Source organism: Falco naumanni, chromosome 7 (genome assembly GCF_017639655.2).
Source record: "Falco naumanni isolate bFalNau1 chromosome 7, bFalNau1.pat, whole genome shotgun sequence".
Taxonomy (NCBI): Eukaryota; Metazoa; Chordata; class Aves; order Falconiformes; family Falconidae; genus Falco; species Falco naumanni.
The window spans coordinates 52,585,461-52,613,241 of record NC_054060.1 but is presented as its reverse complement, the minus strand read 5'-3'; the positions used below and the strand labels follow the sequence as shown (position 1 = coordinate 52,613,241).

The following is a 27,781-nucleotide window of genomic DNA, read 5'->3' as shown; positions in this document are numbered from 1 at the left end:
CGGCTTGGAAAGTGCTGCCCTGGCAACTTGGGCTCCATTCAGAGTCAGAGGAGTTCTGTGGAGACAGAAACAACCACAGAGACGGAGGAGAAGTATTTACCTGAAATGAGATCAGGTGGATCTACATGTGCGGTGGAGGCTGTGCATTTGTTACAGGGTGGTGGTGTGTTGTGGCTCCTACAGTGTGTACAGACTGAAGGAACACTTGAATAGGTCATTTAAAGGTGATTTCATGAGGCAGAACCTGGTGATCAGGGGGTCACTTTCCACCCGTGTTCCTGTGCATCTTATTATCAGCTCTTGAGCAAGCCAGCCTGCGCCGTGGACTAGACAGTTGTAGATTTTTACTGGGATTTTGCTGTGGTTTTAGTTGAGATGTTTATTTGCATGTTGCCTTCATCAGTTTCTCTACAGAAATTACACAGAGTAAGTGCTATGGACTAGGTAGCTGTGCTAACCAGAAAAAATGCTTTTCTCTCTTCCATTTTTTTCTTAGCAGTGTGGAAGTGGGAGGGAGAATCTGCCAAAATGTGACTTTGTTTCATCAGAACCTGCTCCCTTATAGTGGAAGCCATATGATAAAAGGCTTTTTCATGGTCAGCTTGTGAGTGCTGTGTGTAGCTTGAACATACACAGATCCTATAAAAAAATCCAGTTGAAACCCCTATTTTGAGACTTAGGCAGCTGTATAACCAAAAAGAAGGTCTAAGTTGATCCACAATCAATTTCTATAAGTGCGTATGAATAAAGTTGCATTGTAAGTATGTGAGGTATCATCGATTATTTTCTACAACACAAAAAAAGGCGCTTTTTTTTTTTCATAAACTTTTCAAGCTCATGAATTTGTGATAGCAGTCACAGGAATAAATGGTGAGGTAACAGCAGTGTTTTGTAGGATTGAGATAAATTTGGGTCTGAAATGAATTAAAACCTCCATAAGAGGTAAAGTTAGAAAATAAGTGTGTGGGAAAATTGGAGTGAGTGAGAAGGCAGCAGGGAAAAGGAAGCCACAGTACAAATTAAAGATTGCAAGTAACAGGGCTGGGTGCCAAGAGCCTCAGAAAAGAAAAGAAAAAAAAATCCTTGATTAGCTAAACTGTTTGCTTTACTATATAAAACCTGACCTCCTTGAGGAGCCCTCAGCCCTGGCCTCCTGGGAGTCTGAGTACGTGCGGACGAGCTGCTGCCCTGCTGATGGCAACACAAATGCTCCAGCACCAATCTTCTGCCCTGTGGATTTCCAGGTGCAAATGCTTCATCTGGCAGGAGCTCTGCCCCCATCAAGCCAACACTGCCTTAATGTTTTATCCAGCCTGGTAATATATATTTTTCTTCTTTTCCAAACTGCTGCAATAATCCCAGTTCCATTGGGATTATTGAGCATGTGTTGAAGGGAACCACTACCTCTGAGCAGCTATAATGGTTAGGCCAAGCATGACTTTTGAGGGGACAGATGAAGGACAGAGGAGGCATGACAAGCCCATGCCTCCAGCCAAGCTCGGACCCCAGGTCTGACTGCAGCAGCCAGTGGGGCTCCCCAGCTGCCCACAGCCCTCCTGTGTACAGAGCACTGTCTGATGTAGGTTGCCCTCATCATAAGTCCCCGATCCCCAAGGAAGATCCCCATGCACCTGCCTCAAGGCTTCTGCTCTGCACAGGAGATGCACAGAGATCCTTACAGAAAACCCCCAACTAGACCTGACACTTGCTGTCTTGGTGCAAATAATCATTAATATCATCATTTGTGTTACTTGCTGTTCTTGATATTGATATTGATACCAATATTATTGTCTTTCTTCCCCTGATCCATTCACCATACCATCACCAAGTTGAATCATTGCTGCAGAGGGGGAAATTCAAGAGCTACAGGGAATGCGCTTGAGCACCTAACGCTTGTGTGGGTGTGTGTGTTCCATGCCTGCTGATGCTTTCTGAATGTGAGTTGTTCTGTCCTAGACACAACCTGAAAAAGGAGCTATCACAGACAACTGCTTTGAGAGTACAGACAGGGAGAGTTATATATGGAAACCTTTTGTCAGTGGTTCCTTCACTTTTACTCGCAAAATTGTTACTTGCTGTCTAAACACTCATCTTCCTGCACTTTGTAACTGCAAAAAGCCATAAGGGACCTTACCTCATTAAACTACCTTGTACAATTTAATAAAGTAATGTAAAGACTGCAAGAGAAGAGCTCTTTTTTTAACAGCAGAGGATGGAAGAATTGCAGGGCTACTTTGTAATCATAGAATCATTTAGATTGGAAAAGACTTTTGAGATCATCAAGTCCAACCATTAACTAAGGACTGCCAAGTCCATCACTAAACCATGACCCTAAGCCCCACATCTACATTTCTTTTTAAATACCTCCAGGGATGGTGATTCCATCACCTTAACAGAACAAGACTGAAACAACTGATATTTAACATTTGTAAAAGCTTCTAGAAATGAACTTTTCTAAACCCCTCTATTATAAGAGAGTATTATAAAATGGGGAAACAAAGATGTTCCTGTATTCAGAAGGCCTCTTGAAGGCACATAGACATAGAGATCAGTTCCTGGAGCAGAAATCTGTATCCAGGCTTGGGACTATACCTCACTATCAAGAGCTTAGAAGTTATGCTTTTTCTTGTAAAACTGCAGTCACATGAGCATCTAGTTGCAGGTTTTTTCTATAAACCAAAGCTTCTCATCTATGCAAAATCATTTACTGTGGCAGAGAATGCTCTTTCTGGCCTTCAAAATGCATGGGGCTGCAGGAGCTGCAAAACATGCGTGTATTAAACTGGTCTCCCCTTCCTTGTTTGAGTGTATTAAGAAAGACAAGGAAGGTCAGATGGACGCAGTTTGTAAGGGCCTTGTGTGCAAAGTTTCTGGATGTGTGAAATTTGCTGTGCTTAAAGGTGTATTCCAGCATCCTCTTTGAGGAAGGAAACAAAGAGTTCAAGCCCAAGTGAAATCAAATCCCTCAAGCAAGCTTAACTAAGGAATGTGAGAGCACAATACAACAGCAGAGGGATGTCACTAAAAAAGGAAGCGACAATATCAACTAGTTTCTATTCATACTGCACAGTTCATCCAAGAATCTTTGAAGCCTTCAGTAATGCTGATGAACTCTCAATACATCCCTTTGGATGGCTGGGTGCTTCTGTAGGCATGTCCCAGAATGTGAAACTGTTGATATACAGGTTGGTTGTTTCTGCTGATGAGGTGAGCTGTTGTGGAGTCAGGAGAGCATCAGAGTAGAAAGTGAAGGCAGCTGGGAGCTCGAATGGAAGATGGCCGTCATGCAACAGAACACAATGCCAGGACATGCTACTAATGGGTGAAGTACACCCAATATTCAAAAACATGTTAAAGCCATCAAATTACTGGTAGCCATTTGTTAACGGAGAAATGGAACATGAACAGCTTTTGAGCATGAGCAGGCTGCATACACAGCAACAATTTCCTTCACAAGTTTTTTTTTTTTTTCTGTTGGCTTTTTTGAATGTAGCGGACTGCTGTTCCAGCATAGTGAAGACATTTAGAATTGCAGTGTGATTGGTGTAGCAAAACCAGGAAAACAATAACATGAAACGAGAGTTTGTCACAGAAGTAGAGTGAATTGTAACTGATTCTGTATAGGGTGTTCATCCCAAAATGCTTGAGAAGTTTGTTTATAAATGGATTACTTCCCTGTGCTTCAAATGCAGCCACTTTTGAGTTGAAATGTAGTTGTCTGCATTGCACATCCAGTGCTTAAGCTGCTTGTGAAAGATTTTCTTTGTTATGCATCTCGTTTCATCCATCTCTGTTCATAATAAAATGAGAATTTTGCAGCACCTCGTTCATATTCTCAGACTGGAAAGGGCAGTTGTTAATGCCAGCGATCCTAAAGTCACTGAGTTTTCCAAGGCCAAATTCAGAGAAGTTGTGCAATTGCAGATGGTTACAACCAGCATTACATAAACTGTGCTCGGTGAATCCCGAGGACCAGGCAGTGTTGCTTACATCTGTGGAACTGGAACGTTACAGCCATAGTAGTCAGGGCAGCAGGTTATGATATTCTCAGGTTTTGCATCTTGACTCTGGTTCTTTAGTCTTCTTCAGGACCCCCATGATTCTGATGACACCCTTGAAGACGGCAGGGAATTGAAAGACTGCAAGAATGAAATGAAGTTAATTTGATTTTATTTTTCTGTCAAGCAAAATGTCAGTAGTTGACTTACTTCCTTCATGGGTTCCATGTTGATGTAACAGACCTAAAACCATATCACAGCCTAATTCCACACTTTTTGTGAATACATTTTGGCACTGTTTCATACCAATTTGTTGATTAGGAGTAATGGAACTAGAATGGTAGAACTGAATCTATATTTACTATATAAGGTGTATCTACCTTACGCTTATTCCTGCCACTTTGTCAGATCTTACCTTAGCAGGTACAGGGTGTGTAGTAATTTTAAGCTTCATGTAACCTGCCACCTGTTTAGTTGTACTACATTATAGTAAGCTTACCTCAGGGAAGCAGAAATAACAGTCAAGAGAGGTTATTTAATTTTTCCTAGCCAGGATGCACTATTTGTACTTCACCTGAAGTCAGCAACAAGGCTGAGAATATTCTCAGTGATAGGCTTTTATACTTTCCACTGGGTCTTATCCCTATCATCAGCAAAATTTCTAAGCAAATCATCACGTACAAAATCTAGCTCTGGACTTTGCATCATTGCTTTTTCATCAAATGCTCTAGGGATTAAGTTTGAACCCGCCAAATCCCTCCCAGTCTGCAAATCATAAATTCATAACTGAAAAAAAAAAAATCCTTGTTTCATGAGGAGAGGGGGCTTTGCCAGGCCATTTTGGCAATTGCAATAAGTGGGTTATGGTCAGTTTTCTAACACAGGCTTCTCATTAAAAAAAAAAAGACAGGAAACTTTTTACATTCATGGATAAATGCCAAATCCTTCCTCTCTATCTGAATGCACTGACACTCAGCTTTTGTTAGCATCCATTGCACAGAAATTACTGACCTTCAGTTTTGACCATATAGCTGCAAGAGGATTAGGCTAGTTCTCTTCTGGGGACAACTGTCTCATGTGTAGTGTTAAGATACCTCAAGGCCACATCCTCTTTAACAACCTCCTTCAGTCTCTGGAATTGTTAAGCTTTGTAGTCAAAGTCTGTCTTTTTATAGCAGTTCCCTGAGGTTGGCGGGTCACACAGCCAGGTTATACACACAAAGTTCTCATTCCAGTGAGTCCTTGTGCCCACCACTTCTGCACCCAGTCCAACTCCTCTGTAACCTTGCTTTATAGCTTACTATGATAATGTCTCTCCCCAGCATTTTGTAGCTGTTGTAAGAAATGAACATTTCTGTCTGTCTAGCCCAGCTTAGTGTTTTTTTCAGGACAGCTCTGAAGCCTTTTACTGTGTTATTCTGTTATTTTTTTCTGCTGATCTTAACATCATCTGATCTGTGTAAATGCTGAAAACTTGGTACATCATCAAACATCTGCTGTATTTTTGGAGAAACATCTCAAGTTTGGTGAAGCAATCCAAATCACCAGAAATTGTGATTCTCAATTTGCACAAAATGCGTGCTCTGTTTTTTAAGGGCTTCTGCCAGACCCTGCTGACACATGAAGCATAAGAAAATACTTGGCATCAGCCACTTCCCCAGAGATTTTTCCTCTTGTAGGTAGTGGAAAATGATCCCTCTGTACACATGTATTCAATTCTTTTAGGTCTATTCATAAGCAAAGGTTTCATCTCTTTTTTTAGAATACCCGTTCTGATGGTTCCTCTGTGCAGTTTATGGTAATGAATATATTCACCTCCTTTTTTAGCCTCTGCTACAGGGCACAGGGAACTATGCCAATGTTGTAGATTGTGGAGCAGCCCTCAAACTCTCTTTCAATGACTTGATCCCCCAGCTTTCCAAAGAGAAGGGCCTCTTGAGAAAGCTGAAGAATGGCTCCCACTTCTCTTAGATGATGATATTCAAGGCTATTGTTTACCTGTCTGGCTAAGCTTCTAACCCCCTTGCAGGAATAAACCCTGCTATTAGTTTCAGAGCATTAATACTAGACTATGAGTCCACAGTTTTACCTGTTTCCTCTGTGGTATGGCTGGTGCTGGCACTGCTGCTAGAAGCACAGAGGCTCCTGTGTCAGTGCCCACCTTCACGCCAGTAAACATCGTGTTTGCTTTATTGGGCACTTGTTCTTGAAAGCCCTTCACAGCTCAGGCACTTCCATCAGCCCACTGTGCCCCTCCACAGGGCTCAGTACGTCTGTCCTTCAGGGTATGCATCTCCTGTTGACACCTTCAAAAGGATCATAGAATGATAGAGTGGTTTGGGTTGGAAGGGGCCTTAAAGATCATCTAGTTCCAACCCCTCTGCCATGGGCAGGGACACCTTCCACTTGACTAGGTTGCTCAAAGTCCCATCCAACTTGGCCTTGAACACTTGCAGGGATGGGGCATCCGCAACTTCTCTGGACAACTTGTTCCAGTGCCTCACCACCCTCACAGTGAAGAATTTCTTCCTAATTTCTAAGCTAAATCTACCCTCTTTCATCTTAAAGCCATTCTCCCTTGTCCTATCACCACATGCCCTTTTGAAAAATCCCTCTCCAGCTTTCTTGTAGGCCCCCTTTAGTTACAGTAAGGCTGCTCTAAGGTCTCCCCAGAGCCTTCTCTTCCCCAGGCTGGACAACCCCAATTCTTTCAGCCCGTCTTCATAGGAGAGGTGCTTAAGACTTCTGACCATCTTTGTGGCCCTCCTCTGGACTTGCAGCAACAGGTTCACGTCCTTTTCATGTTGGGGGCAAGTGCACATTGCCAGGACATGTTGAGCTTCTTGTCTACCAACACCCCCAAGTCTTTCTCATCAGGGCTGCTCTCAGCCCATTCTTTGTCCAGCCTGTATTTGTGCTCGGGATTGCCCTGACCCACGTGCAGGACCTTGCACTTGGCCTTGTTGAACTTCATGAGGTTTGCACAGGCCCAACTGTCAAGCCTGTTGAGGTCCCTGTGGATGGCATCCCTTCCTTCCAGCATGTTGACTGCACCACACAGCAAATTTGCTGAAAGTGCACTCAATTCCACTGTCCATGTTACCAACAAAAATATTAAACAGTGCTGGTCCCACCCACTACTAACACCTGCGGAGTGCCACTCGTCACTGGCCTCCACTGGGACATTGAGCCACTGACCGCAATGATCTGTTTGAGTGCAACCATCCAGCCAATTTCTTATCCAGTGAGTTGTCCATTCATAAAATCCGTGTCTCTCCAGTTTAGGGACAAGGGTGTTGTGTGGGACAATGTCAAATGCTTTTGCACAAGTCCAGGTAGATGACATTGGTTGCTCTTCCCTTATCCACCAGTGCTGTAACCCCATTGTTGAAGGCCGCCAGATTTGTCAGGCACGATTCACACTAGTGAAGCCATGGTGTCTGTCACCAATTGCCTCCTTATTTTCCATGTGCCTCAGCATAATTTCCAGGAGGATCTGCTCCATGTTCTTGCCAGGCACAGACGACAAGACCCTGCTTGTTTAGATACTCTATCCAACAGTATGCCCAACACCCCCCATTACTGAGAGGGAGCTCGGGGTTTCATTGCACTGAACTATAGGGATAAGGGCCTGCTGTGAAGCTTGGATGCATGGTTCCTGTTCCTTTCCCGTTCAGGGGATGTTCAGGTCCTGGCCTACCTGCTATTACCTAGGAAGCTCAACAAAGCAGACTTACAAAGTAGGCCAAATGCGAACATTTAAAGCTCCATGGCCCCTTACTAATGGACTGTGCTGTTTCAAATCTCAATAGCTGCCATTTAACAGCCATGTCATTGTGGAGTATGGGCACACAACTGCTGTTAAAAAGAAAGAATGAGGAAAAATAATAAAAAAAAGACAAAATGCAAGAGGCTTAGGAGGCCCCGGGTTTCCTTAATGGAATTAGTCCTTCCTTTATGTATTCCAGGGTTAGATGCTGTAAATGTGATTCGCATAATCCCTCCCCTCACCAAAGCAGAAAGATCTGCTAGACACATGTTCGAACCGGAGCGGGGGAAGATATGACGTGACTCAAGCCTGGAAGGCTAAAAGGAGTAGATGGGGGAGAGCTCTGTAGCCCTTGATCTTTGTAAGATTTACTGCCTTTGCCTCTTGCAAAGATCTTTTTTTTTTTTTTCCTGGAAAATTGCTAGCTTCTAGCAATTTAAAAAAAAAAAATTGGCTGGGGCAGTAAACAAGATCTTTGAAGGGGGAAGGAAGCCAAAAGAAAGTCAGGTCCATTAGTCACGCAGCTGCATTTCCTGTCACAAAGGACCCCAGTTGAGTAATCACTCAAAATATGCTTGTTATTTTTCCTATTTTATTTCAACTTTCAGCCTGCCAATATCTACTGTAAGAAAAAATTAAAACAAGAAGAAAAAAAGTCTTTTAACCTCAGAGGGGAAAACAATGTAGAATCAGACATTGATTTACATTATTTTTCCTTTTCTTTAATTTTCATAGCCTAAAAACACTTTAGTCATATGAGAGGAATGTTGGTAGTGCAGAGTGGGTCTGAGACAGTCCCAATGTTTTCAGGGCATATAATTTCAGTAGGAGTGTGGGTGTCAAAGTTCCTAGGCAACACTTCCAGATGCTACCCTTAATTCACTGTACAACCTTGATGGAGTCATTTATTAATTTATCTGTAATTTATTATGAAAAGTAAAGAATATAATAGCTTCTGCATAATTGTTTTGTTGGGCTTCATTAACAGTGCTTGTAAGTAATGTTGGGTCTTCTGATGAAAGCTTTGTAGAAGTATTTTTCAAAAGGAAAATACAGTCAAGACTGAAAAGAAATAAACTTGTAATTTAAAGCAGAACTTTCTTATGAATAGATTTTAAGAGAATTTATATTAAAAGAGATGAAAATAGGAGCAAGACTATGAAATAGAAAAATTTTGCTGACACTCTGTGTTGATACACTTGGAGGAAGAAAAATAGGGCAAACCTGTTACAGGGAACAACCACCTATTAATGCTGGAAAACACCGTGTGACTGGTTGACTATACCACCTCCCTACTTCTAGATCTTGGGATTATACAATGCTGGCTCTGGCTGATCTGGTAACAACTTCAAAAAGAAGCTACAGATACATGACGAAAGTAAAGCTGAAAAACCTCTGCTCTTCCAGATTGCTATAAAAACCCCACCTCTTTTATCAACAAACACAACTCCAAAGTACAACCCCCCACCTTTACTTACTCAAAAGTAATGAGTATGGTGACCAGGCCACCTATAAAGAATGGCCATAAGCATGCTTCAGGGCACGTAACAGTTTGTAACTTACATTCCTGACTGGGGTACCTGATTATATGGCTATTTGAAAATTATTGCAAAGGCATTGCAAATCCCTGTTTGGATTGCTATCTAAGTAGAGAGTAGATGATTGTAGTTTATGCTGCATAATAACACGACTTCAAATATTGCACAAAAAATGAAGTTTACATTTGCATGTAAGTGACTGATAATGGCATATAATTCTCTATTTGCACACATTTGATACCACACGTGCAGTGTTTTCAAACCACAGCTTATGAGCAGATGTGATTTACACAGCAATGTAAATCACAGCTTCCTAAAGCTAAAGGGTGCAAACTCAAACAAATGCAATTTCTATCCCAATTTGGTTTAAGAGAGACTTTGAAAAGATATTTACAAAGCAATTCAGAGTGATTATTTATGCATATTTACACTGAGTCGAAAAGTTGTGAGTCATGACTCAAATATGAAAGATCTTTATAAATTATGTTAATCCTTTGTCTTTCCAAATGGCCAATGAGGCAAGCTGTGCTCCTCAACAGGCACACAAGTGTGCACTCCCTGGTTTGTGGTCAGAGCTAGCGCTAGGTCATAGGGGCTGTCTGCTGCTCTCACACCAGATGACTTTCACTGCTACATGTCCCAGTCTACTGGATCCCCACATCGTATAACATTCTATGCAGTAGTGGTAGTTTTATGTCCCTAAAACTAGCTGTGCCACGATGTGGGTTTATAAAGGCCATTTCCAATGATTATTGATATCTAAACAGTTTTGAAATCATATACTGGTATGTATGTATGAACAGAAATGATTTGTTTACAAGAGCAACACAAACTTTGTGCTTTTCCTTTTATGAGTACCACAGTATGCGATAATATCTCCTAGACTAGTGTTGTAGGGATGTATTAGTATAAATCACACCGGTATCTAATACATCAGACTGTATAATAAATAATAACGACCTATAGAATTAAATATAACTGACCAGTATTTGGGTAGCACAGATGGAGTATGATGACTGGGCCACCTATAAAGAATGGCCATAAGAATGCTTGAGGACACATAACAGTTTGTAACTTAAATTCCTGACTGCATTTAGGTTAGCTGAATTAAGTTCCTATGATACAACTCAAAAATCTTACTCTTCAAACAAGAGTGACTGGTAAGAACATTTTCATTGTAAGTTATACGTTGCCAGCGGATACATGGATGCAGGGCTGTTGTGCTAGGGAGGGTGTGGAGTTTGCAGCTGTGCTTTAGAGGGTCTGTACACCTTGCCGATCAGCGCTGGACGGACTCCCCAGGGTCAGTCTCAGAGTGGGTTCCACAATGTAGGACTGTGGAACTGGGCTATGTGTAGCAGGCATAACTTCATTTTCAAAGCAAAACTGACTATGAAAGCGTTAACCCAAATAATGGCAACACTTCAATAAAATTGGGGGAGGTGGAACTTAAGTCCCAAGTCTTAATAAAATGCAGGTGGTTTATTGTTAGGTTAAAAACTCCTCATCTTAAGACTCCGGCAGGCATTTAAAAACAAGGAAAAAATGTGCTATTGAATAAGAAACTTGGAAAGGCAACAACAGGCTGTGACAGGCATTTACTGAGAATGCAGCATTCACTGGCTAAGGCCTACCTTAAAGTTTGTGGAGGGAAAACAAAACATAAATATTAGATGAACAACACCTTTCACAACATTGCATCTGACTTCTGAGGTATTACACCTGGGATTAACTTTTGACATTCTCCTTTCCACCATCATTACTTTGCTGTCTTACCAGATCCCTGCAGAGTATTTATACTCTCATTTTTCAACCTTTCTGTCTTCTTGTTTCCTAGTCTGTTTGGGGACTCAACAGGGTGACAGGCAGCATGAACACTGCAGTCGAGTGAACGGATGGCTCTCTACACTTGCAGCTGCTTTTTTGTCAGGGATGACTTTTTCAGGAGAAAAAAAAAAAACAACACCCTACTTTAGAACTAGCTAGTAAAAGGAAGTTGTAAAGAATTCACTAATCACTGTTCTCTCCTCTTTCACTTCCCTTCCTTATCCCAAGGAAATAGAAAATTTAGGGAAGCATTTTTCAGTAATTTGCACTTTTTAAGTCACAGAGTTAAGGGACTGCACTGAACTTTGAGCTTTAGCTTCAAGTTGCTTATATATTTGAAGAATAAAAGTAGTTATTACTTACTAAAGTGAAGTGGAACTTTACTACTGCTAAAGGGAAGAAGAACCAAAGAAGTCTAAGTGCACTTACGGTGGCCCAAGACCTAAGATTACTGCATCATCATCCCCATGGGCCTTAATTAGTGTTGCAGAGATGGGCTGGGTATTTTTGGTACCTGTATAGTGAAAATAGTTAACTAACTGCCATCCATAAAAACTCATCCCCGTGGGAGAAAGTTGGGCATCAATTTCCCTGGCCTTAGCCTTGGTGATATAAATCAGCTGTCACTGCTAGAGGAGAAGGACAGAAATAGTCCATGGAGTACCTGATAGGATGGGAAGCAAAAAAATAACTTGGGTTTTGATGCAAGAGATTCACAACTGCAATTTACTAGGAGACAGAGAAGCAACAGTGAACTGAAGATGGTCAATCTGCCAGTCATTTCATGTAGAAGACTGACAGATGAGGTACAATAGGCTGGAATATAGGCATCAGGCAGACATGGCAGAGATGAAGGAGGAGGATGAAATGTAGATCCAACCTCTTCTTCACACAGCTCTGAGAATAAACCTCTTGACTCCCAGCCATCATCAAAACCAGGTGTATTTTTAAGAAGCATCTTGTGAAGATGCAGTGGAAATGCAGATGGCAGATTAAGAGAGGGGCAAAGAGTAGAAATCTTCATTAAAAATATCTCAGAAATCCTTGTAGGAATATTTATCTTGGCTTGAATATGCTCAGGATCAAGCCCTTGAGGAAAGAGGAAAAGTCTCTGTCAGCATTTGTTAGCTGCTCCCAATTTTAGATCTTCCCTGGCCGCCTTTCCTCCTTGCTTTGTAAGACTGCTTTTCATCCCACTCCTACTCTCCTTTGCAGCTGCCAGTTCCTGTTACTAGTGTCAGCAGTTCTCAATCTTCTCAGACAGTCCTGCTGTCATTTGTGCCTTTCTACGTGAGGGAAACAACCCATGCTTTCTGTTCCCTCTCACTGCGGCTCAAGTTCCAGCAAAGCTATGCCAGCCTCTGCTCAGCACAACCCCTGCCCGAATCTCACGTGTCAGACTGCAAAAACTGGCAATGCCTCTGGTCTCAGCGCAGGGAAATAGCCAAGGTCAAAGTTAGAAGCACGGTTTCTTTATTCTCTCATCAAACTGGCCTTTAATTTTTCTTTCCAGTCTTATTCTTATCTTTTCTGATGTATGTTATCACTGGGAGTCAGAGAAGTAGTGGATGGACTTGCAGTAAAGTATGTACAGCCAGGCCAAAGTGTTTTCAAATTAGCTTGTGTCGACTTTGAAGTAATAATGATGTCAGTCATTGAAAAATTGAAGACAAGTACTTTATACTAGTACTAAGTATTAACACTAATCACTAGTGTTAGCCTCATGGCTATCCTTGCAGATACTGTTAACTCTTCCATATCATAGAAAAGAAAGATTCTTCCTCTAAACAAACTCACTACTTTCTGTGCTGTAGAATTGTCTTGTATTTGACTTAAAGAACTGACTGATAACCTTTGCATCCTGTTTCTTATTCCTCCGTCTTTGTATGATGAAAGTTCTCTTTGCACATTTCACTTCCCTTATGTATATTTGTTTTATATGTCTGAAATTAAAACAAAAATACTTTGCAGCTTTCTTTTATACATACAAAATGATGTAGTTAACTCCTCGTAAAAGAAGCAAAGATCCCCATTTAAAAGAGGAATAAATAGGTAACTCATTGTGGAGGGTGGCACCAAGACTGAGATTGTGCCAATGGCACAGAGAACACAAAATACTAATTTCAGAATACTGAATAAGATCAAAACTTGTGCTTTTGTGCTGTTCTCCCTATAGCATCTTAGTGATTTTAAAAAATTATTAAAGACACTTTTAACCTTATTCTCCAATCTTTAAAGTGAAGAATGTCTACCCTAATTTATTTATTTTTCCTCATAGCCTAGCCTGAAAAGTTTCAGCAGGGTGCCTTTCACAGGTGATCTTTTTAAATGGGAGTGAAATACCCAAAGTGCTTACATGCAGAGCAGCAGAACCCAAAAGCCTTCATTTCACAACAGGTTAGAAGTGGACTTACAGGGCAGTAGTGCAGATGCTTCCACCCAACCCAGGGCTCAGAAGAGATAGGTACAAGTGAGAGCAATGTTTGCTTTCCCTTTCCCTTGCATTACTGTGGGATACTTGCAAATATTTAATTAAAGCTATTGTATGCATGCTTAACTTGGAGATATCTGTGGTTCCTTGAAACCATTACACAGGAGCACCAAAGAAAATACAAGGGAGTCACTGAAGGAAAAATACAAATGAATTAGAAAAGCATAGCAACCAGAGAATACATTTCCCATAATACAACAGTCAAAGGTCATGAGATCACAGATGCTCAGTTGCTCATGCATATCTTCTATTCTCTCCACGTGCATGCTTGCTCCACAGAGGGCAAAGATTTAATGAGGATGGGGCTAGCTTTAGCAGTTCTCACCCTTCCTCACACCCTACATCTGAAAGAGCATTGAAAGCCTCTTTGAAGTTGGAATAGACACACATGGAGCTGTCCCAGTGCACACATACAATCTAGGGTTTTCTCAGCAGGTACAAAAATACAAGGTGACTGTTCTCTTCTGGCTGCCCTGGATGTGAACAAAGCTGTTAAGTCAAAGACTTATTGAATTTAGGGGTGGAAAGAAGGTTTTCCATTGCATCTGTCTTTTCAACATGTAGTAGCAGCCCTTCTCAGTGTCTCACGGTTTCTATTAGTCAGTTCATTTTTCCTAGCTCCTTAAGAAGGAATCCTGTTCAGACAAAACAGTGCACTATTTACAGGAAGCTTGGCAGGGTCAAAAAGTGACTGTAAAACTGATCTCTTGTTAAAACACATATAGTATCTGCTCTGATGTAGATACTATTAGAACTCAGCAGTCTCTGATTTGCTATCAAGGCCTGTAAGGTGATTTCAGAGTCAGATTCGTTAAACTTGGTGACATTGTAAGTGTTATCACTTGTCCTTAGCAGGGCTAACTTGGTTGCTCCAAGTCCCACTTAATCTATCCAGCTCGGTACCCGCAGCTCCTGACCTACTTAGTCACTTCCTGTCTTTGATTTTCGCCTTAAAGCCCCTTTTCTGTGTTGGGCTGTGACTGCATTTAATCTTAATCAAGCTTCCTTGGACTTCCATTAGTGTCAAGTACAACTCCTCTCACTGTAATACCCACCCTTCTGAGTGCAAGGAAACTGATTTACAGCTAACATTCTACCTCTTCTCTTACACTCAAAGTTCATCTTTGCTTTGTTTTTCTTCCTGTATGAGTCACTCCTTCCCCCTCCCTGAGACGCTGTGCTACAGTTTCTGTTCCCCTCGATCTGTCGGTGGCTGAGAAGCTGCCATGCATGCCTTTACTGCAGAGCAGAGATCTGGTACTACCATGTGCAGATTCGGAAAAAGCTGAACACAAAGAAATTGAGTTGGCCACAGGCTGCTACAGAAAGTCAGCTCCTTTAATATGCTTTCGTCTCTGACCAGAAATGATGACCTACTCTATTCCTTTATGTCTTTCTTAAGAGCTACTTATGCAAAACACAGTGGTTTAGCCTATGCCCCCCAAACCTGGCATCTTCCCTGCTACTTCAGGGCCTTTGTTAACTATACGGATGCTGGAAGGTGGGTACCAGATTGAGGACTTTGCCAGTTCTCACTGGTTCGCTCATGCTACAGCAACATGCCTTTGAAATAAACTTCTTCAGTCAGTTTCCTTCCATGACCAGAATCCAGTTTAAAGATATTAATCCAGTACTATGGTGACTTTTGCCTGCACAGGGGCAATCCTGAGCTGGTGAGGTCTGTTCTTTCTCAAGCTGCTTTCACCAGCACAGAGAAGTCCAGAGTTGTGGCCCTGTGCTCTTTGAATGTCAAATACAAAACATTTGATGGCAATGCCAGCTGCATCTAACATGTAGGAGAGATTTGTGCAGTCTCTCCTTACATGTATGCTCTCTCCTGGCTCTTTTTTCAATATACCCAGTTCTGCTTTTCCCTCTTCCTCCTCCTGTGCTCATCAGCACTCATACTCTTGTTTTTCGGTGTTAACATATGGAGGTTATATGATCCATCACTGAGTGCAGCCTTGTCCTCTTAGTAAGCAGAAAATACCATACGTTTTGGAAGGAGCAATTAGCTACAGGCCATTCTCATTAAGCCTCTCCTTCAACTTATCTCAGTTTAAATTGTATTTTTGAGCTGCAGTCGCTATGCAGCATTGTAAGTTGAAAACAACTACTTGAGTCCTTACCAGCTAGACTTTGAGTGGTCCTGATACTAGGCACGGAGGAGAGATAAGCAACGCATTGAAGTTGTAGTATGGCTGTAGCTGAGGGCAAGGAGTGAATGGAAACATACCCTCCCTCTGGCACTGCCTGGCTCGGGACGAGGGGAGAGGAATGAGCGGAGCAGCTTGGGTTCACACGCGCGGCAGGAGCCAGCGGCCTCGCAGCTGATGACAGATTAGACTCAGGGCCTGGTTAGTGGGAAGACTGTGATTAGACCTCAGCAGCATCTGTCTCTAGTACTAAAGGAATTACTGCTGCAGGCTGCGATTTTCTCAGCAAACTGTAATTATAGCAGAAACCTCATTCCTGCCGTTTTTCTCAACGACTTAAGAGCAAAAAAAATGTGGGTGAGGGTGCAGGGAAGCAGAAACTGTGAAAGGAGCGGGAAAGAAACACCTGTTTATTTTTGTCCAGGTCATTGCAATTACTTTCTCTCGGTTACTTAGATGCATATGAATCACAGACTGGTTTTTCCCAAAGGTCAGTGCCAAGGCTTAACTCCCTGAAACTGTCCTGCCATCCACCTGAAGTTGATGGGATGCATCCTCTCTGTGCACTTATGCCCCATGACATCTTAGATGAGTGTGGTGGCACTTGCAGAAAGTGCCACACCAACCTCTGCCCTGGCAGTGCCCCCTCCCTCCTCCCACGGGAGCAGTGGTGTGGGATGCCAGACTCTGATCACGACTGTTCTCAGGGTACCCCTGGGAAGGTGTGGCCTGGGCAGTGTGAGATACTGAGACTGGGCAGGGTGAGTTTGAACCTTACTCCCAAAGGCTAGGATTTAAGAGCTTGAACTTAAAAAGTGTGAGGTTGTATATAGTAATTGTGTTTTAAAAGATGTAGAAAAGGCAGCAGAAGTTTGAGCTCCCAATAACACCTGGGAACTTTTGCCAAAATAACAATGTCAAAAAAGAGAAAGATTTCTCTACCAGAAAAAACTTTGTGCAATTATAACTCCATAGAAGCCCATTTGCCATGAGTGTTTTATTTGCTCAGAATATAAGAAGAAACAGATTTTTTTTCAATTTAAATCTAGGAGATCAGGAGAAATATCCAAGAGTAGTCTGCCAGCATAGCTTTACCAACTAATACTTCAAACGTAGACAAGGTCAAAATTATTCAAACTAACCTATGTGCTCCTTTCTTAACCTTCCGCAGGGCTTTAATGTGACTGTTTAGTATACTTTGAAGGCAACAGTGTCTTGTCTATGTTAAACAATTTTAGATCAACATCATACTCATCTAGAAGAAAGCAGACTTGTTCCTTACCAACATGTCTGCCCTCCATCCCACAGCATGTCCGGCAGCACAGCCCGGGATGAGTGTGGCAGCAGGAACTTGACCCTTGGGGCTGAAGGCACCAGGAGGCTGTATGCTGGCAAGCAGATCCCCGTCTCCAGAGCCAAGTCTCTGCAGATACTGGTGGGAAAGACACACATCTGGAGTTGTCTGGAATTGGCACAAATTCCTGTGGACAAAGAGGAGAGAAAGGAAGGGTTAGAAGGAAAGTGGAAAGAACGCTTCTTACACATTTCGCTTTCTTTTCCATCTGCTTGTGTGATGTTGCTGTGAGCTATTAAACAGCTGCAGTGCTCTGCCCCAGAAGAGACAGTGTTTCAGTAGAGATGGAGAATGATTCCTACAGCTAAGTGCTTTGCTAAGCCCCTAGAATGAATGGGGCCATAGGAATAATGTTTCTGTGATTGACTGTTATGCTAAATACACTTGGGACCACAGCAGCTGGGGCAGTAGCCAGAGACACTGTTCTGGCTCCTGGGACCTGAAGCTCCTGGCAGGCAGTGGGTGCTGCTGGCTGCTTCTGATTCATCCTTTGTGCCATAGGTGAGTCCCTCTTGTCTTTTACCATCCAGGCAGAACCTCTCAACTTTCCTGTGATGATTCTGAAATTTAAGGAGGACAGATTACTCAAGCGAAAGGTGTTTGCAGGCTTCGAGACTCTGTAGCTTGGAGAGATAAGGGTAGTGAAGGAGGACCAGGAGAAGGAGGGGCGGGAGTATTGTGACTGCCAAGGACTGAGCAGAAGAGCATTTTTTTTGCATCCATTCAGACGCTCAGCTATTTCCTGCGTTGTTCCTGCAGTCAGCATGCTCCACCTGCTTTTACTTAACCATTTCCTGTTTACGGCTTCCAAAAACTTTCTGGTGAAATCGCTAATCTGCCACAAGATCACTCTTTACAGGCCCTTTTGGGCAGGCTTCACTCATTTTTTCTCTCTCTCCTCGGTACACAGACCTTTCAGACTGAGGAGCTGTGTGCAGTGTTGTATGTCTGCATGCATGTGTGTGTCCACGCAGTCAGGAGTTATGTCAGGAAAGTATGTGCTGGTTCAGTAGTTCTTTCTGTCTCCATATGCCCTTTTCTAAATTCTCCTAGTGCTTGCTGCTTTTTGCAGACTTGAGCAAAGGAACAGGTAGTAGCACCGAAGGCAGGTTCCCCTTTCTGTAGAGAGTTCCAGATATTTAAGGGAAAGACTTTTCCCATTACTTTCAAGCATATGAGAGCTGTCCTACAAATGAGTGGTCTGTTCCCTGGATAGTTTGCCCAAGCTTCAGTTTATTTTCTAGCTTCAAAACCAGCAAGGCAATTTATTCTACTCTGCTGTTCAGTTTCTCAGATGTGGAAGGCAAGGTGTGAGGAGCAGGAAGGATCAACCAAAGAAAAATAAATCTCTTTCTTACAGTGTAGATGGCTCCCACGAGTCCCCATCTCACATTTAGTAACACATCTTGTAGAAATCAGTGGAAAAGCATGCATGCTTCAAGTCTAGTCTCCTTAGCCATACTATAGATAACACTGCAGCCACCACTAAAATCAGATCTATTTGTCACTGCTTCTGCTGTTTGTTTACTTTTTATAGTTGTCTTCTGGAGCAGTGAGAATAGATTCTTCAATTTCCTCTGTGATTCTCATGCTCTTGCACAGTGCTGCAATGTTTGGGTTGTGGTGAGCACTGCAGGGGAATGTTCCCTTCTTAAAATAAATCATGGAAACATTTCTGTTGGAATCAAGGCTTGTAGAAGTTTGTTGGTTTTTTTAATAAGAATGTCGGGCCAACTTTGACCTGACACCATATCCCTTTAAAGAGAACAAGCATGTTATGCAAGTCAGTGTCTATGTACTGACATTTATATATATATATGTGCATATATGTGTGTGTGTGTGTGTGTGTGTATGCACACACGCCAGTACATGTGTCAGTTATACTGGTATAACTGAGCACTGAAATCGTCCTCTAAGAATGCTGGACAGGTTGGCCCTGTCTCTGTCAGGCAGATCTGCAAATTCCTTAACTAGCCCTGTTGCAAGTCAGCATAAATGAGGATGCTTAGGCTGCTGACTTAAGCGTAGAAGGCATAGGTCTACAATGTACGGGCACTGTGCATTCAGACTTGTGTAATTATGTTGATACGCTTACACTCACACACATTTCTGAGTATTTTAAGAAGAATGCTAGACCCCCGCTGTTTTAACTGTAACATAAATACGCACAGGTAGCACTTCTGTATAGGCCAGGAGGTGTGGTCTGGGCATCACTGATGTCCAGGCAGCTGTCTGCTGTAGGCATAGCACACCCCTACTTAGATCAGAGTTTGCTGAAGTATCCTTCAAGCTGTCTGTGAGCAGCTTTTGAAATTTCTTTTTGATCAGGAAAAGGAAGCAGTTGTTTTCTGCACAGAAGTGTCTTTCACAGTATGTAAAATGGTTACTTTGGTTCCCATCCAGCCCAATTCATTCAGTAGTTTGTGTCAGGGTCCTTGCCATCAGTGGCATTTGCCCAGGGTGAGTCACACTGGCCTTCAAGTGCTTTTCATCTGCATTTTACAGCATACAGCCCTGATAAATTCATGACCATACCATACCACACAGCTCTTCCTACAGCAGCTCCTTCTAAACCAGCTTTCAGCCCAAGAGGCAGCTACTTCCAAAAGAAACCCTCCTGTTCAGTGCCCGTCTTTGTTTTCGAGATGTTTCTTTCACCACTCCACTTTCCTGTTACACTGCAAATTTGGGCGCACTCAAGGTATTTTTGGCTCCCTCCTCCACCCCAAAAATGGAGGAAAGCTGAACTACATTAAAAAATAGCAAGAATAAGACCCTTGAAGAAAATGGCAGGGAGATGTAGAGGACAGCACAGGACTCTTTCCAGGAAATGGATAGAAGGTTCATCACATGAGTCACTGAAACCGTAGATGACTAAATTCTTGAAGAATAAACTGTTAGGAATATGATACTGGGCAGGACAGTTGCAGGGGGAGAAGAAAACTTCATAAATAGCTCCTGCTTGGGTTTTTGTTCGTGATTCATTCCTGAGGAAATTGCTGCGTCTCTGGCCAGGGACTGGGGCAGCATGCGGGCAGTGCCAGCCCTCCCACGCAGGGGCAGCAGGCGAGGCGTGCCGGGGTGCACAGCCCCGCCACTCCGGGCTGCAGCGCTCCTGCCAGAGGGGCTGAGAGGGGATCGGGAGCACTCCATGGCTGTCCTGCCCAAGTGAGTACAGTAAGACAGGGTCACTAGTGCACATATGCCATCTGAATCAACTCACCTCTTTTTTTGTATACCAGCAGGTATGAGACCAAGAGGAAATGAAGGTATTAAAACTCTAATTCTAAGCTCCTTTTAAAAATTTTCTTCCTCTACCTGATCCAACCAGTAAACCAAGTTGTATCAATAAAATTGGCCCAAAGCTTTGAATTTGGATTTCAGAGAAGGTCTTAAGATTTTAAGTGCCAGTAACAACAGAAGCAGTCAGACTCCCTCCACAGCTACCTCCAGAGGAGCTGAACCAGCATTAGCAGCAGCGGGAAATGTTTGCAGTAGTATCTGAGTGTGGAGAAACCCCAATGTTCCAGCACGGGCGCTGCCAGTTCCCATTTTAGTGAGTTTGACCCAGAGCGTTTAACATTTCAACATTAGCTCTGTGTCTCATAATGCCATTTACGTAATGATTGCTCATTTGGTTCCCATTAAAAGCATGGTATTTCTTCTACAAACCACTGCTTGTAAAAAACAAGCCACCCAGTTTTTCATTAGATTGTAATACAGGAAATAAATAGTCTGTCTGTAGGATGCACACTGTAATTCTTAAACAGAGAATAGGGGTGGGTTCCCCCTCTTAGATATACGAATTTCAGATCTCCAAAGTAGGAATGTGAAAGATCTGTTATGGGCTACTGAATCGATCCCCTGCAAAAACACAATGTAGTTACTCCCCAGAAGATGTTCCTCAGGTACTATACTGATAAACAGAGTGTCTGCAACTCTTCATAGTGACAGTGGCAAGAATCTTTTTAAAATTGTAGAAATGGTAGGTGTAGCTCTCACAGGTTGTCCCAGTGCCGCTAACCTTCCAAGGCAATGCATAACGGTTCCTTGTATTATATATACCAGCACTTTGAAGAATTCAGTTTCAAATGTCTCAAACAATGGGGGTTTCACCTCTTCCTGTGGGAGCCTGCTCTGCAGCCTAACTCGTTTCACCATCTGGAACGTTTTCCTGAGTGTCTGCCCGCTTTTAACTTTCTTTTAATTGTGCACCCACTATTTCTTCTTAAAGGTGGCTTGCCAAAAGTTTTGTGTTGTGTGAAATTCACATTACGTGGTGCTTTTTTATTTTTTATGAGGACCAAGAAAACCCTGAAAGATGGATGGCTTCTTCTTTTTGCATTTTCTTCCTCAGAAATAATAATAAGTAATTAATAATGTATTACTGCTTTTCTAGCCATTCATCTCAGCAATTTACCAGGAAGGTCAACATTGTTGTACTGTTTTTACAGATGGGAAAAACTGAAGCACAGGGCAGGAAACAACTTGCCCGGGATCATTCAATGAGCCTGTGGCAAGACTGGGATTTTTAACCAGGTTTCCACAATAGTGCCCTGCTATTTTTTTTTTTTTTTCACTCTTTTTTTGTATGTGTGTCTGCCTGTCTGTCCCCACTCCGGTTCCCTTTGCCTTTGTTGGAGTACCTAGGAAGGACAAGCTTTCCATGAACTTTATTCAGACTTGTCATATTGTAACTGAAAGGTCAGCTTGTTGAATATTTAACAGTTACTATCTTTCCAATGTGTTGGTTGAGCATCCTAATTAAGTAGTGATAAATAAAACCAACAAAACATTTTAACAGACTGATTCAGTCCCTAGGGCCTCCAAGCTGAATTTCCTTCAGCTAGCCTGTGTTTTCCCTGTTGTGGATTGTCCACATTGAGCACAGCATATATCAAGCACACTCTTATCAGTGCACTGCAGGGAGATTTCCTTCCTCCTCACTGCCACCAAGCTTGCTTCACCTGTCGTATTTCCCTTAGCTGTGGGTTTTGGTAAGTGTATTTCTCAGAATCTGGATAGCTGCTGAATTATAAATCTTCCCGTTTTGAACAATAGCACCGCAATCTGTACAGCACAATGCACTGGGTAGAGCGCGATACCCAGCACTGAACAGGCTCACCTGGGTATCAGCAGCAGTCTGGCCTTAGCGGCACAGAGCTTTCCACGGGCTGCTAGCAGGCAGGCTGTTTCTCATACCTGCCTTAAACCTTCTGCTTGTCCAGGCTGTCATTTCAGTGAATAGCTTTCCTGGGACTAGATCAGCCTGAGCACATGGTACGACAAGTTTTGTTCCTTACCTCCCCATGGGAATGGTCGGGAAAGGCAGCCAAAGCTGTGTGCTCGCGGTCTGATCTGCAGTGGTCTTGAAACTGCCCCACGCTGACTGGACACTGAACTGACAGCACCCATCAGGCGCAAGGTGCAGCACTCTGTATGCGTTGACATATGTAAAATTAGAGATATGGGCAGGCCAGAGCTGTATATGAGGGGCAGCGCTTTACTTAGATCTGCCTGGCTGCCGACCACTTTCAAAGTATGCCGGTAAGTGAAGCTCTTACCATCCGAGTTATTCCCCCCACTGCTCCTTCAGGCCTCCTTATTCCGGATATCATTGAGCCAGCATCTGAGGACACTGCTGTAGGTCACTGAACACATTGTCTTTGCTTTCAGATTGAGCTTGAGAAATTACCAGCAGTGTCATGCTTATGCCTCCTGGCCATGTGAATAGAGGAAGCTAAGAAGCAACAATAGATTACATAAAGCAGGGAAATTCCCCTCAAACTTCTCCCAGACTACCTCAAACTGAAGTTGATTTGCATACATACACTACAAATAACTTTGCAATGGCTCCTCGCCCCATTAAAGGGTTCCATGTGCTTGCCTATAATCATTTAGGCCAGTTCCACCAGTTGAATCACTCAGAGAAAATAAAAAAGACTGAATCAGAGTCTGTATAAAATCTAAGCAGTTTTATGTAGCATCACCCTACTTCAGTAAGGGTACAACTGGGTAATGATATTCCACACAAAATCAATGGAAAATAGTCAATATCTATTAATAACTAACAGTTATTCTAGAAAAACAGTGCTAAAAAACTATGTTAAGCTTCATAATTTGTAATTGTGGATGAGTAGTATCATTCTTCAGCTAAACTTGGAACTAAGCTTCCTACACAAACCTTGTTTGGTGGAAAATGGGCTTTACTGAAAACCAGAAAAAAGCAGTATAGTATCCTGTAGCTGAAACCTATGGCCAACTGCTTTACAAAATCTGAGACTCATTAGGCCTGGAATTCCTGAATGATGCTTTTCAAAAAGTAGTGGTGTTAAACAAACTTCCAGAATTCCTTTGATTTTTTTAAACATGGTTTAACAGAAACAAACAAGTGAGCAAAAATGAAATATTGAAAATGCATATTTACTGGATTATCTCAGGCTCAAAAAATGTAGTTGGCTAATACAACAGTACAAAAATTCTCTATATTGACTTTGATGCACTAAGAATGACAGTGTTTATATGTCTGGCATATTATGACTACAGAATGCCTAAATCCTTGTTGAAGACAGGCAGTATTTTCTCTTCCCTTGCAGAGAGAGTGGACTTTTGGGGTCTGAGGGGTTGGTTGGTTGTTTTTTTTGTTTTAATAGTGTAAGAATATGAAGTTCCTGAAGGCTTGCTTAGAGATGTTTCCTTGGAAAGAATTTGCTCACATAGTCCCTTTCCTAGCTTTCTCTTGAAACAAGTTTTCAGATAAATTTCTTGCCAGCCCTTTCTCAAAGCCAGAGTATAAACAACTGCACTGATTCTCTAGGCTCTCCCAGGAAATTCACAGAAGGGTTTTCTGTACGTTTCTGGGTTGTCAGGCTAGCTCTACATTAAAATTAAGTATAGTCGGGTAGGGATATAATTTTAAACAAAGTTGTAGTTGCCTTGCAGTAAATACCGAAGCTGTTTTAAATAGTATTAGAGGAGCTTTTGTTGATATAGCGTATTTCCCTTGAGGAATCCATCAGCGGTGTGTTGGCGAAAGGGGGGTTTCCTCTACCGGCATTAGGCTTACCATCACTGTCAGTATAGTTATATCAGGACAGCTATATAAGCAACTTTTCTAGTGTAGTTGCTTTTCATATAGTTAACAAACAAGGCTAGAGAGGAAGAGGAAAACTGAGACAGCTTCCCTTGACAACCTGTGTGAGCCTTGTTTCTTCCACAATATTACCTTTGTTAATGTGAATAATGTCATGGCCAGTTGCAGTGAAATACCTTGCCTTTCACCCTCCTCCTTTCAGTCTTACTGACTTTCTTCAAAGCTTTGATACAGAACAATAGGAATGGGCCCAGAACTGGCTGTTCTGCAGAGTCCTTCAGGCAGCTGAGGTCTCCCTGTGCCACGATGGAGCTTGTCTCAACGGGTCAGCTGTAGCGATCAGAAAAGGAGACATACATACTTGCATAGGCCTGGGACACCTTGCAACACAGTTAACAACAGCAGACATGAGGATGTTACATGATCTGACCGATTATTCATTAGTTTGTTGGATATTTTGGTCCTGATAACAGTGTATATTTCTTCAGCTTGTGTTCTTTGCATCAGCTTGCAGGGTTGGTCAGGAAGGCTTTAATTTTGTTTTTTAATATCTCCTCTCACAAACAACAGTCCATTTTCTACATGAAGTGTCTAATCACAGTAATATAATATCCTGTATTTACGTAGAAAACTTCATCCCAAAGTGCTTTACAGCCTGGCACTGACACGGTACTAAGATTAGAAGAGGAGCAGCTCATACTGGTTAGAAAGCAGGCTGTGCTCTCAGCCTAGGTATTAGTAAAGCATAGAGGGTGGAGCCGTAATATTTTATCTGAATCCAAGGCGATTTTCTAATAGTTGGAAAATATATTGGTATAAGCTGTGCTCCATTTAACTCTAGGAAATGTGTTTAAATTGTAGAAAATAAGCTGTGGTAGAGAATGTCAGTCCTCTTGCACATCCCATTTTCTGTTCATAGGCACTGGCTTCCAAAAAACAGGTTTATTGGAAAATCTGGGTGATGCAAAGGTCCTCAGCAAGTGTATGTTGGCCTTTGGAGAGCTCTACCGAAGGACAGCAGAGGGGCCTGCACTAGTCTAAGGTTTGGCTTCAAGGCACAGAAGTAGCGTCCAAAACTGGGCCACCCAGAATGAGGAGAGCCTGGACACTGGAAACTAGAAGGACAGCCAGGCAGGCAGCAGAAAGAGGATCATTACACGTAAAGTAATCAATTTTCAGCAAGTCTGTGGAATTAGTTCATACTGAACTAATTACTTTGATTTGTTTCATGGAGTCATCAGGTTTCCAAGTGGTTGTTTGCTGCAGGACATGGTAACTGTGATCTCATTCTGACACGTTGGTATTGAGGTGTCTGTCCTTATTGTGCGTTTCAGATGGAGAGGATCAAACCTGGGAAGGAACCGATCCTGCCCTGCAGACCATACGAGTGAGGAACACTGCCTTGAAAGATACTTGATGCTGCTTTACACAGCACTACTGGTGAGACTGAGCAATACATCCGATCTGTAGAAGGGACAAATGAAACCTCCACTAAGAAATGAATGAATGACAACACTGTTTTTCAGAAACCTGGTGAAGCAGATAGTGAGCATTTTTCTTCTTTTGTCTCTGTAAAGACTAACCTTAAAACCAAGCACTGTTCTTTGTATGTGTGGGGCCATACTTAACTCTGAAGTTATAAAAATCCTGTATTTTGTTCAGGGTAAGTGACATAGTAATAAAAGGCTCTGAACAACACACATGCTATTGAAGAAGCATAGGCCACACATGCCTTCCTAATTCAGCCCATCACCTCACCAATCTGGGGGAACCGACAGTCAAACACACAAGAGTGCCTGGTGCGCACAGCCCGTAACATAGCAAAATGTTTGCTTCTGCTTTTTATGAGAAATGATAAAGCCATTCATTGGCTTCATTAAGAAGCAATAGTTCAGTGAGCTCTTATTCCTGTAACTCACGTGAAAATGAGGTATTGTAACAGAGTTACTAATAGCCAGGCTCTGGCAGCTCAGAATGGAAGGAGAACAGGTAGCGATCCAGATGGTGGGAAGATCGATGTGTATTACAGCTGCTTAGCTTCCTCTGTCTTCAAAGCACTTTTAGAGTAATCACAACATGACTGCAAACCGCAGAACTATTTACTCACCTTACAGATTTAGAGAATGTATGACTTGCTCAAGGCCGCTGAAGGCATCGCTGGCTGTGCTGTGATCAGGATCACGTTGTTCCCGGCTCTCAAGCCTCCATGCCTAAGGGAAAGCCATGGCTGGGTTCAGTCAGTGCCGACGGCTGATGCAGTCGCCATTGACCTGAGAGGCTGGTTCTGTCCTCTGCAGTCACAGGGAAAGCCCCCCTGAGCAACCTCTTGAAAAGCAGAGTAACCAGTACAGAAATATGTGAGGTCTGGAGTGCTGCCGAAATGGCTGTAGGGAGCCCAGCAAGGAAACCAGCTGCGGTGGGGGCCACCTTCGGTACTGCGGTGGGCAGGTTGCTGCCGGCTGTTCGCTAGGCAGGCTCTGGGCGAGGAGGGAGTTGCTGAGGAGCATGTGGCCCCTATTGAAAGGTATTGCCCAGCCTTAAGGTGGCAGTGCTAGAGACTGGGAAGCTGATGGGATGTGGAAGCTTATGTCACATCACTCCCAGCCGCCCAACAGGATGGCACGGAGAGGGCTACTCTGCAGCTATCTACTTACCTACCCGCTCAGACAGCTTTGGGCTCTCCTCTAACAAGGAAGTTTCCATCGCAAGAAGGAAGCTACTCCATTTCAATAAGCTACTTCTAAAAGCTAATACGTTTCACCTTGGGGAAGAGCAGTTCTCCAGCTTCAGCGTTACCAGTTTTGTGCTTTGAAGGGACCTTTGTAAAATTTAATTTTGATTCTGTTTTAACTGAAGTTTATATTTTCTTCTTGACAGTACTGCATTACTGGCCATTCAGTCCAACCCTGCTGAACTTGCTGTAGCCATTTTATCTGGGTATCTGGTAAATATTTGGTAGAGCACTCAGACACAGGAGTGTTTTTTGCTCTTACAGTCACATGCCTAGTTCCAGGACCTTTCAGAAGCACAAAAGGCTGAAGGCAGGGAAAATTCCACTGAGATGCATTCGAGTCTCCAGGGAGCAACTGTACTCTGTTTAGACTAAAATTTCTCATTGTTGCCTCTCCCTTTTTTAAAAAACACGGAAGGATAGAGAGGGGAAGCTGGAGGGTACGTTCTTGTATTGCTATAAGCACCAAAATGGAAGCACTGTTTCACTCTCATGTTGCAGGACCACAGGCAGTTGAAGAGGGAGATAAGCTTTTCAGTGCTCTCTGCGCTACCTGGGAAATTTCCATTCAAGTTCTAAAATGTTTTACAAACATTAATGAATTAAAGCTTAATCCCCTTCTTCTCAGTGTTGTAAAGCAAGTACTAAATACAAAGACGGGGCTAATGAGGCTAAGAAAGTTATGCCTTGCCTGAAGTCACATGGGCAGCATGGCAAGAGGATGTGGGTCTTTGAGCTTTGGCTTTCTACCTTACGCCACAGATAACACACTTTCCCTCTCTTTTCAAGGTTGCTGTACTTTCCCTTCTGGGATATACTTAAAC

General features: G+C 42.7%; 1 protein-coding gene and 1 long non-coding RNA gene across 9 annotated transcripts in view; one reads left to right on the top strand and one right to left on the bottom strand.

The window, feature by feature from the left end:
- Nucleotides 1–27,781, top strand: part of RAD51B (RAD51 paralog B) — a 405,510-nt gene that overhangs the window by 371,029 nt on the left and 6,700 nt on the right. For 4 of the 8 annotated variants that reach the window (XM_040600851.1, XM_040600850.1, XM_040600853.1 and 1 more), the window contains one exon: nt 25,561–25,924. In XM_040600851.1, the coding sequence (XP_040456785.1) occupies nt 25,561–25,643 (83 nt within the window). In that variant the 3' untranslated portion in view covers nt 25,644–25,924. Of the gene's footprint in view, nt 1–25,560; nt 25,925–27,103; nt 27,181–27,781 lie in introns of those variants that run through there. The other 4 variants (XR_005828893.1, XM_040600854.1, XM_040600852.1 and 1 more) reach the window with 2 other exon arrangements.
- On the bottom strand, nt 2,344–27,105 carry LOC121091309. The gene is made up of 3 exons (XR_005828894.1): nt 26,334–27,105; nt 17,062–17,260; nt 2,344–4,139 (listed from the first exon to the last, which is right to left on the bottom strand). It is a non-coding gene; the product is annotated as an uncharacterized LOC121091309 (long non-coding RNA).